Source organism: Monosiga brevicollis, genomic scaffold (assembly GCF_000002865.3).
Source record: "Monosiga brevicollis MX1 MONBRscaffold_3 genomic scaffold, whole genome shotgun sequence".
Taxonomy (NCBI): Eukaryota; class Choanoflagellata; order Craspedida; family Salpingoecidae; genus Monosiga; species Monosiga brevicollis.
Window position 1 is genome coordinate 833954 of NW_001865040.1, and position 10462 is coordinate 844415.

At 54.5% G+C, this 10462-nt stretch overlaps 3 protein-coding genes across 3 annotated transcripts in view; 1 reads left to right on the forward strand and 2 right to left on the reverse strand.

The window, feature by feature from the left end:
- The window catches only part of MONBRDRAFT_5713 (uncharacterized protein), a gene marked incomplete at both ends in the record, with an annotated part of 2998 nt that extends 270 nt beyond the window's left edge, over window positions 1–2728 (forward strand). Inside the window, 7 exons of the mRNA XM_001742971.1 lie at window positions 50–174; window positions 358–715; window positions 1092–1639; window positions 1793–1861; window positions 2026–2076; window positions 2363–2431; window positions 2546–2728. Of these exons, the coding sequence (XP_001743023.1) occupies window positions 50–174; window positions 358–715; window positions 1092–1639; window positions 1793–1861; window positions 2026–2076; window positions 2363–2431; window positions 2546–2728 (1403 nt within the window). The remainder of the gene's footprint in view (window positions 1–49; window positions 175–357; window positions 716–1091; window positions 1640–1792; window positions 1862–2025; window positions 2077–2362; window positions 2432–2545) is intronic.
- Window positions 2729–3228: 500 nt separating this feature from the next.
- MONBRDRAFT_17559 (uncharacterized protein) lies at window positions 3229–4172 on the reverse strand (the record flags this gene model as incomplete). The annotated part of the gene is made up of 4 exons (XM_001743290.1): window positions 3229–3544; window positions 3642–3704; window positions 3899–3999; window positions 4101–4172. The coding sequence occupies 4 exons, from the start codon at window positions 4170–4172 to the stop codon at window positions 3400–3402; spliced, it is 381 nt and encodes a 126-aa protein (XP_001743342.1). The 3' UTR covers window positions 3229–3399.
- A 234-nt stretch (window positions 4173–4406) lies between these two features.
- Window positions 4407–9859, reverse strand: MONBRDRAFT_17562 (uncharacterized protein). The gene is made up of 10 exons (XM_001743291.1): window positions 9667–9859; window positions 9294–9481; window positions 8104–9118; window positions 6911–7919; window positions 6199–6757; window positions 5850–6006; window positions 5686–5738; window positions 5464–5586; window positions 5112–5372; window positions 4407–4915 (listed from the first exon to the last, which is right to left on the reverse strand). Exons 1-10 carry the CDS (start codon window positions 9704–9706, stop codon window positions 4664–4666), a joined length of 3657 nt encoding a protein of 1218 aa, XP_001743343.1. The 5' UTR covers window positions 9707–9859; the 3' UTR covers window positions 4407–4663.
- Window positions 9860–10462: the final 603 nt, after the last annotated feature.

The window sequence follows — 10462 nt, forward strand, 5'->3', positions numbered from 1 at the left end:
GCTGGTCATGCGCGATCTGCAGATATCGATGATCTGATCTTTGTCCCAGGCAACAGCACAATCGCAAACGGCAACATTACCACCCCCGACGGGCACACCGCCAGCTTGTGCCCAGATAGTGATCTCGTCTTTGCTTCTTCCACCTTCACCTACACTGCTAGTCTTGATAACGAGGTCAGCTCGTCATGACTTGCCACCCCATTCATCGCATCGTCCAATCATACTCGTTTTCTTCTCTTGCTCTGTGACCTCGCCCATCTTGGCTCATTCTGTGTACGGTGCTACCACCCCTCCCCTTGTGCTGGGTTGTCATGCGCTCCTTCAACTTTGGTTACCTCTTCTACATCCTTCGTACAGCTGGTCATCAAAGGGTTTGAACTGCGTCCGGGTGCCGTCCTCGAGCTAACTTCTTCGGGAGCAATCAATCTGGTCGCCAGTGATTTGGCCTGTCCGCGTTTTGCTCAAGGCGTGTCCGTTACCTTCTTAAACCTCGGCAAGATCCTCATTGAATGGGTTCCCACGGGTAACTTCAGCGTTCAGCATGGCAGCGTCATGCACGATGGTCACAAAGTTGCCACGGGTAGCTTTCCACCTGATGTCACCGCTTGGGTGGTCGATCTTGAGCCAGAAGCCTGGCATGTCACGGTCAACATCACGCTGGTTGCATTGGACGAGAGTGCGGACGATGCAATCAGCTCGACCACTGCTTTTGCTGGTATGGATGCTTGGCTTGTGACCCAGGCCATGATGTGTGTGTTTGCGTATCATGTGCGCGTGTTGTGTGTGCATGAGCGTCCAACAACTCAACGTGTTCTCGCTCCTCTCAATCGGCATAGACGTGTTTGGCCTCGCCGACTCGCTGAGCGTGGATGAGAACAACCTTTGGAGTGATGCATGCATTTGGAATGAATTATCAGAGGACATATCCATACTTGATGCTGACCATCTTGTTCCGTGTGGACTCGCGCACGTCGAGTTGGATCAGAGCCATGACGTATACGTCGAAGAGCCCGTTACAGTGCGTTCCCTCGAACTCTCGAGTGAGGGTGCGCTCGTACTGACCGAGTCTGGAAGTTTGATCTTTTCCGCAGTTGAGCAACCATGTGAGGTAGCGCAGCGCTGCACAACGACTACCCAGGCCTCGACCCCGGCCTCGACCCCGGCCTCGACCCCGGCCTCGACCCCGGCCTCGACCCCGGCCTCGACCCCGGCCTCGACCCCGGCCTCGACCCCGGCCTCGACCCCGGCCTCGACCCCGGCCTCGACTCCGGCCTCGACTCAGGCCTCGACTTCGGCCTCGACTCAGGCCTCGGCCTCTACATCCATTCCCCCTGCATCACCCTCATCAAATCCCTCACAGAGCACTTCTGGAGGAAGTGCAGCAAGCGGCGGCACGAGCCCCACGTCTGCGACCACCACTCCTCATCAGACCGGCTCGACGACGCCCGCTGGCCGAACGGAGAGCTCAACCAGTGGCGGTGGCGGTGGCTCCTACCTGGGTCTGATTCTTGGTTGCATTATAGCAGCTCTGCTCATCATTGTCATTATCCTCATCGTCTACTTTCGCCAACGCACCCGCAATCCTTCATCTCGCCATGATTACAATTCGGGCTTCATGCAGAATAACCCTCTGTATGGCGTAAGTGCCAGTCACACGGAAGTTCCCATCTTTTGTTGTGTTCTTTCACGCCCTCCTTGGTGGCAAGGCTACGAGTCAGGCTCAGCTTTGGTTCATATCCCGCCTCGGACAGCATTTCCTCCAACTTATATTTCTTTTCCGCTCTCCTGATAGAGTAACCTGAAAGATGGGGCAGAACTGGAGGCCAATGCACTCTACGGGCAGAACTTGAGTAACCAGCAGGTGAGTCAATCGTTCCTCGATTGAGACGCCGCGTGATGTTTCTCACCCTCTCTCTCTCTCTCTCTCTCTCTCTCTCTCTCTCTCTCTCTCTCTCTCTCTCTCTCTCTCTCTCTCTCTCTCTCTCTCTCTCTCTCTCTCTCTCTCTCTCCCACTACCTTTGTCAGAGCACCCTTGAAGCCAATGCGCTCTATGGCCAAAATTTGAATGGTCCACAGGTGTGTTGGCTACAAAGCATGCGACTTGCACCCTCAAACTCACTCGCGCACAGGCTCCCCACCCATCATCCCTCTTCTGGTGGTTTTTGCTAATCCGGTGCCCGATGAACGTTAGTCGTTGCAGTCAAATGCGCTATACTCAACCCCGGGCGAGGGTGCCGCCCAACCTCGATACTTTGACCCGGTGAGTCTGGATGGCCCCGCGCACTAGCTACCCTTGATCGGATCAGTCGTAGACTCAGAATTGGCATCTAACGGTTGCCTCTGCAATCTTTTTTTGCGACAGCACAACGGTGGCCTCTATGCTGAACCTGGGGATGGTGGCGCATCCACAGCGCCCAATTATTTCGATCCGGTAAATTTCAGTGGGTAGTGGAGTGACGATACCTTCTCATGGTTGTTCTGTTCACTCATATGACATGTTTCCTACTGCCAATCTGTTTAATTGGCTGATCACTTGCACCCATAGAATCAGCATGGAGCCCATGATCAGGCTGGTCCAGAGTATGCTGATCCACAGAGTATGCGTAATGGCGTCTTCAACCCAGGTTATGAGGAACCCGAGCCCATGTACACTGACATGGACCGCATCGAGAGCAATCCTGCTTACGAGGATGATCCGGTACGTACCATAGCCAATGTATTAGAGTAGTTTGTGGTCCAGTGCTCTTAGACACACTCATCCAGCGGATAGTACTTGGAGGTTGCTCCATGAACACTTGCTCGCAAAGTCTTCGTAGATGGGAAGGCTTTGGATTGTGTGCCTGTATGCACTGTTATGGGGATTGAAAAGGGGCCTGGATCACGACTCAAGCCCTCTGCTTTTGTGAACATACCAGGGTACTTTTGCATAACAAGCAGTCAACGCCAACTGTGCCATCTGGAGCGTAGCTTAACGGCTCAGCACGCCATGCGCGCGCATTTGTATCCTTTTGATTCTTGACGTTCGCCGCAAAGCGTGCTCAATTTGTGTTGGACTGTCAATTCAAAGCAGGACATCAGCTCTAGGATATAGCGCCCAATGACCAAGCCGAAGAGATGGTATCATCATCATGTTGTTGCAAGGCTTTCAATTGTCCACTTCTACAAATACACCACCCCTTACGCTCAAACCCAGCAAGGTGTGTGGCACACAACAAACAAACACACTCGCATGTGGCAGATCAAAGAAGCACAGCATGCCATCCGACCGGATCATCAGAACAAGACACATCAACCCAGACGGACAACCCTTGGCAAGTCACATGCACTGCTTTGGGCTGACGGTGATCATGGGCACCGGGGAGTCTCAATCAAAACACACGCAGTCTCAGCACGATCTAATTACGACGATGAGGCCTCGACTTGAGTATCAAGACCCACGGCAACATTGGGCACCTCGACGCGTTGAGGTGGCTTGTAGGTGCCAAGGCCCGCTGCAGCATCGGCCTCGGCTTGAGAGTAGGGCGTTTCCGAGAGCTGCTTTACCCTATGATATTGATATCAAGAGCACAGGCGACGGGCCGATGCGTGAGCTAACGCTGATGATCCTGATTCTGCCGCGCCACTTCCATTCGGCATCTCACCTTCGCTTATGCACCTTGCTCTTGAAATGTCCAGCAAGGGACAGCTGGTTTACAAAATAGCGCCTGGAAAAAAGACACGCATGCAAATGATAATGTGAGTATTGGCGATGACATACTGGCGTTGTGCCGGGTGGATGTGGAGCAAGGTGCAAAAAGAGAGAGGCAGGGAAAGAGAAGAAAGAAGCAAAGGCGAGAACACAAGGCAAGGCAGCGGGCACACGATGATATTAAACGTGTGGCCCAGCGAAGGAACGTACGCGCAATGCACACAGTAAAACTGGCCCAAGCCGGGTAGGTCGCCATCCACCTCGGGTTGCATCAGCTTCTCCAGCACCTCTGGCTTGAAATCCTCATGAATCTATCAGCAATCGTTTGCAGAGTCAAACGAGTCATGAGTTCCTGGACTCGATCGGGTTCAACCCGAGCATCATCAGCAACGCCACGAGTTGATGGGCACACCTGGTCCACGTCTTTGGTCTTGCGCTTGGACTTGATGTACTTTTTGTGATTGTCGCGAATGTTTTTGTGCATACGCTTATGACGCAGACGACCCATGTTGGCGGTTGACCCCGCACTAGGGCAAGGCGTACGCACCCGGCGGCCGAGTGACGCTTTTCGTTGAGCGAGCTGTTTGACGCGACGAGAGTCAGGCGTTTACGCGCGGTGTGTTGGCGAAATGATGGTTAACAAAAAGGAGACCACGAGGATGAAATGTCAGATTTCCTCAACAGGTTTAAGGAGAGAGGAAGATGAGGAAGAGGAAATGTGCTTACATCCTTTTCGATTCTTTGAGCAAATGACAGACGCATGGTGCGCGATGCCGCAGGGGTAAGGAGCACAAAATAATGCCTCAGCATGCCACGCGCACAACCACACACACACTACATCGAGACAAGGTCGAACATCTGCAGCCCGCGAAGAAAAATTGTACGATGGAAAGACCTCACAGCACCAAATGATTGTAAGAGCACACGAACCAGAAGCAATAGGTCATGACACCCGCTTTCGCCAGGAATAAAAGCTTAGCCAAAGCGGAGGGCGGCAAGGCCACCGATGCTCGTGCCACCAATCTTGCCAACCCGGCACACCGTGCAAACTTGGCCTTCTAAGCTGGGCACATACGCGGCCGAGCAATAGGCGCATTTGACCATGGGAGAGCCCTTGTAGATGGGCTTATAGGTCTTGCCGCACACATTGAAGGGGTTGTGCTGGTCGTAGTCCAAGTCCACGGCGTCCGTGGGCGATTTATCGCAGGCCTGCAGAATTTTCTTGGACTGTACGCGAGAAAAACAAATAAAAACCGAGGCAAAAAGCCAGGTAGGACGGTAAGACCAAGGCAAGGCGATAGGGCGCGCGCACCCAGGGACAAGGCCCCTCAAAGTGCATCCCACAACAAGGAAAAAACAAAAACAATGCAATGCCCGGGTTGAGGTCAGCATTGGCCACCGTTCAAGGGCACGAGTGACGAACCTTGGTGGCAAGCTCAGGCTTGGGGCCTAGCTCAAGCAGGCGGCGAGCAAACGACGAGCATGTTTTAAAGTTTTTCAGCTTGAAGAACAGGGTCTGGGCTGTGTTGAGCGTCAAGATCAAATGCACTGTCTGCAGGTTGCAGTGCGAAAAGTAGGCCGCCAGCTCTGCTGCCCGTGCTGCTTGCGAAGGATCCTTTGCAATATCACGGCGGGCCAACTCCATGGAAAGGCCCAAGATGTATTCGCGACAAATGTCGACCAGCTACAAACAAATACGAAAACACGTCAGGAATTGGATCACTAAACACATGGGCATGGCGCGATGCCTGGTGAAGGCTGCGGCAGCAACCAACCTGTTCAGCTTCACTCTGCTCGCTCTTCGTGTTCAGCACAAGCAATGGAATGCTCAGGAGAATATCTCGCATGATATCAATGGCCGCCTCAAACTTGCCCTTGGTCGTGGCAGCGTAGCCCGCCTAAGCAGAAAATGAAGATGAAACACACAAACGATGAAGGATTACGGCAAAAGGCCTGCCCAGGCCACAGGAAAGTTTGAAAACTGGACACACTCATACCTGGAGTTGTTCAGCGAGCGCCGAAAGCTTGACACCCACGGCAGGCAGAGCATCTGCAAGATGCACGGGTAGGGATGGCGAGAAGGTGAGAACGGCAAAATGCAACAGCAACACGATGCCTTGGAAGTACAGCAACAGCAACAGCAACAGCACGCTCTACGCACTGCGTGGGGTGGCATCCTTCCAGTTGCGCAACGAGTGGAGAAGCAAAGGTGCCGTCGAGGCCGTGCCGGGGACCGCCACGCGCGCGCGGGCGTACGCGGTCAAGAAAGCCTTTTCAAAAGGCGCAAACACCACGATGCCCAGCTGCTTTTGCATAATCTGCATGGCAATGCACAGCGTGTCAGCGGTTGCGCACGAGTCAAGAATTCGAGGCCAGGGCCAGGCAGACAATACAACAGACACTGTCTCGAAAGTAGAACCCAAGCCAGCTCAAGTGCGCCAATGGAGAAAACACGTGGATCAAGCAAAGCTACAGAACAGTATCGCTGCGACAAGAGGAAAGAAGCTTACCTGCATCGCCGTATCAAAGGCACCAGCCGCCACGTGGTCGGCAATCACGCTGCTGGTACTGACCCAGGCCTGCGCCAGCGATGAGCCCGCGGTGGGTGCCACAAAGTAGCCCGTATCGGCATCGCCGGCACTGGTTTCGGCCTCAAGCTCAATGTCGAGATCGAGATCAAGGTCGTCATCGTCCTCACCCCAACCAGCACCAGCGTCAGCATCCTCGCCGTCTGCCGCCTCGGCCGCGATCACCTCGCCATCCTCGTCCAAGTCAAGGTCATCCTCGCCCCAGGCATCGCCCTCCGGCATGTCGTCAACATCACCCGCAGCAAAAGAGCCGGTCGCACCCGAGTTTTGGTTGTCGAAGAAACCCTTGCTCATGTTCAGCAGGGGCCAGTTGCCCTGCTCCGAGGAGACAGGTTCCGGAGGTACAAGTAGACAGCTGTCCGGGTTGGTAGGGGGCAGCTGATCAGCCTCCATGCCGAGTTGAGCGGCGATGGCGTCGGCTTGCTCGGCCAGGCCATGCGTCGCGGCGGTCAGGTAGGCCAGGGGCCCTTGGTTGGTTTTCCTATGCGAGCAGAAGGAGCAAAGCAAAAACGTGCGAGGTTGGCATGGCGGTCAATGCTAAGAGCATGCTGCAGACAGAGAGCGCGCAAGCGCAATGGAAGTCGTGGCAAGGCGACAGGAATTTTATTCGAAACGGCGAGACAAGAGGACGTACTGCAGGATGTTGATGCGTGTTTCCACATCGCCGAGGAAGAGGGCGCTCTGAAATTGCCCGCTAATGTCTCCACGGTCTCCAGCAATGGTCATGAGCTTGCGCAGCTTGCCCAGGTTGCCAGTGATGAGGTACAAGAAAGAGAGCTTCTCAAAATTCTTGGTGCGCTGGTAAGCCAGCTCGACCACAAGGTGCTCACCATGCACCAGGGCCACTTCAGCAAGCTGATTCCAGCAGGCCGGATCGTCAAGCTCCTTGGCTGCCTCCAAGGCCACCGGGATGTTACCACACTCAAGGGCCAGGCCAAAGCGCGTGCGTTGGTCCTTGACAAAGTGCAGGGCCACCTCGGGGTAGCCTTTTTGTTGCAGGTAGGCGATGATTGATTGGCCCGGCAACTTGGCGTTGCGCACCATATAGAGGACCTGATCGTACTGACGCGACACAAGAGCCAGCTTAAACTGATATTCGGTGGGGTCGATGGCCAGCACGGCCGTCTTGACGTCGCGGTCCAGGCAGTAAACGTTGCTGCCCTTGACCTTGGTGATGTAGATGGGGGAATCAAGGGTGCGAATGATACCGCTGTCACCGTTGGGGAGGGCATATTTGATGTGGTTGAGGGTCGTGTAAATGAGAACGCCACTCTCGTCCCAGGCAGCACTCTTGACGCGAATGGTCTCATGAATGCTGGCCAATTGCTTGAGCTTGCGGTCGCAGATGGTGATCATGTGTTTGCCCAGAAGCGCCACACGGGTGTTGTCCTTGTTCCAGATGGCGTACTTCACTTTGGCCACCGTCAGAGTAGCCAAGGCGCGGCGTTGCTGCACATCAAAGAGCGTCACCGAGTCGGCTGCACCGAGCAGGAGGTTGCCAGTACCGGCGTAGAAGAGGGCTTCTGTTGCGGAGGGTGGGGTGATTTTCTTGGTTGTCTCGTTGCTCAAGCTCTTGATGAGGACCGTGTTGTACTTGTCGAGCACCGCAAAACGGTTGCGCGCCACCCAGGTGGCATACTTGCCTGCACGAGGGGAAAACAAAAAAAAAAAAAAAAAAAAAAAAAATGGAGAGGACGCAAACACGGGTTTACAGGAACAGGCAAAAGCATAAAAAAGTGCAGTCAGATGAGTCACCAAAGTTGGGACGGAGTAGGGGTTCAACCGTATCAGAGAGCACAGGGCATTCTCGCTAGCTATACAACATACCGGCGCCACGTTTGCCTTCACTGCTTGTGTCTTCGCCCGAGCCATCCTTGGGCAGGTTGTAGAGCTCGTAAACGCCACCATCCGTCTGGGCGGTGACCAGGACGGCGTTCTCGGCTGGGTTGAAGGACATGGTATGGATGCCGTTCTGGGGCGCGCCGGTACCATGCTTACGAATCGTCATGGCTGGAACGTCTTTAGAGCTGCCAAACTCGTAAGTGCGAATCTGGCGATCCTTGACGTACAGCAGTTTGTTGCCGTGGATCGCGTATGCGGGGCGCTCGCGCTCAAGCTTGAAAACAACGAGGCCGCTATCGTGACCAGCAGCAAAGAGGTTGAGCTCCGGATGCGCCGCAATCACCCAGAAGCGGTCGTGTTCACGGCGGAAGGTTTGTACGGCGGCACGACGCTGCATATCCCACACGCGAATCGAGCGGTCTTCCGCGTTACTGAGGATGACCTCTTGGCGTGGGTGGAAGATGGCGCACGACACGTTGTTGAAGTGGCCACGGCAGGTATCCACTTCCCAAGCCTTGGAGTCATTCATGCGCCAAAGCTTGACTGTGCGATCATCAGCAGCTGACACGATCAGGGGCATGGTCGGGTGGAAGGCAGCCCAGTTGACGCCGCGGTCATGGCCCTCAAGAACATGCTTGACGGTGGCATCTGCCGAGCCAAAGAGATCGCCATCTTTATCGCGGCCAGGACCAAGCGCCAGTCCACCAGGGGCCATGTTCTTCTTGCGAAGCCCGGAAATGTCCCAAACACGCACATTTTGATCCAGCGAAGCAGAGACGACCAAATCATCGGTGGGGTGGAAGTTGGCGCACATGACGTAGTGGTTGTGACCCGTCAGCACGCAAATGCAGGAGCGGCCCTGCCAGTTCCAGATGCGGATGGTCTGATCATCCGAGGCGGAGATGATCCATGGATTCTCCTTGTGGAAGAAAGTCGTGCGAATATAGTCGAGATGGCCGAGCAGAGTGAAGAGGCAACGGCGTGTCTTGTAGTTCCACAGCTGTAATCCACCCAACAAGCAGCGATATTTGAAGGAAGAATTAAAAAAAATGAGAGTCGGCATTGAAAAGTCGCATTCGCACAGAACAGGGAAATCAATGGGTGATCAAGGCATTGTGAGTGAGTTGAATGGCAAACCAGTGCGCAAGGTCACACGAAAAGGGAACAAGGCTGACCTTGATCTTGTAGTCATCACCGCCGGAAACAAAGAGGGGTTGCGAGGGATGGAAGTCGATACCGCGCACGGGGCCATCGTGCTCATCAAACTTGTCAATGAGCGTGCCCATGCGGTAGTCGTACAACTGAACCACACCATTGTGCAAGCTGGCCAGCACCCAGGGGCGTTTGGGATGAAACGCGACGCCTGCAGACCATCATGCAGAGCACCGAGCAGCGCGGTATTTTAGCGATGAAAGGCAGACCAATAGACAAGAGTGGTCACCGACAAGACCATGCAAGAGCGGTGCCTTGATGCCGAGTGGGATACTCCAACTGGGTCGCGCTCTGGCCACTCTCATCCCCGGTCAAGAAGAAAGCTAGATCACGTACCCTTGACGCGCGCCGACTTGGATTCAAATTTGGTCAGCATGGCAGCGGTGGAAAACGCCGCACAGCAGCCGCGTTGATTCAGTGTTTGGACCCTGACAGCGCAAGGGATATAGATGGGGGCGAGGCCAGGGGACGGCTGTTGGCGCAAGTGCGCCAGGAATGTCTAACAAACTTCTGGCAGCCGGCAAGCGTCTATCCAAAGGCCCAAGCGCCAGTGAGAAATGACGCAGCGTATCGGGTTGCCTGGGATCAAGACCAACTGCAGCGTGTCAGGATTTCATTCAACCCTCCCCTCCCCGGAACACCCAGTCTGAGGTGCAAGGCAAGGACCAGACCCGTCTCGTACACGTCGACAGAACGCACCACACACACGGCCAAGCAGAAAGTGAATGAAGGAAAAAAGAAGAGTAAGGAAAAAAAAAAAAAAGGAAACAGGTATCAAGTTGTGGTGTGCTATCCAAAGAAAAGGGCCGTGGAAGCTCGCGACCATGTATGGCGCGAATATGCCCTTTTGTACAAAACCGAGTCGCCCCGGAATCGAGGTGCGGGGGCTAATCTGGTCCGGTACTGGCGCGCAGCTATTGGCGCTGCCGAACGGTGATTCTGTGTCTGGTTTTCCTTAGCTGCCTGTTTCTGGTCAACCTGTATTGAAAGCCACTGGTTTTTCCACCTTGAACGATACGCGTTTTCCTTGCCCGCTTTCAAGCCAAAGCTTAGCCACTGGATTTGTCGACAAAACCAGCCAACGATGATGACGTGTGGTAGCAAGTTGGCCGGTGACCAAATGACATTGTGG

Excerpts from the sequence above, each read along its gene's own strand:
- MONBRDRAFT_17562 (XM_001743291.1), bottom strand. The coding sequence starts at position 9,706 with ATGCTGACCAAATTTGAATCCAAGTCGGCGCGCGTCAAGG. Across the intron at positions 9,482-9,666 it reads CAAGTCGGCGCGCGTCAAGG|GCGTCGCGTTTCATCCCAAA; the intron begins GTACGTGATCTA and ends GATGGTCTGCAG. Across the intron at positions 5,587-5,685 it reads CGCTCGCTGAACAACTCCAG|GCGGGCTACGCTGCCACGAC; the intron begins GTATGAGTGTGT and ends TTTTCTGCTTAG.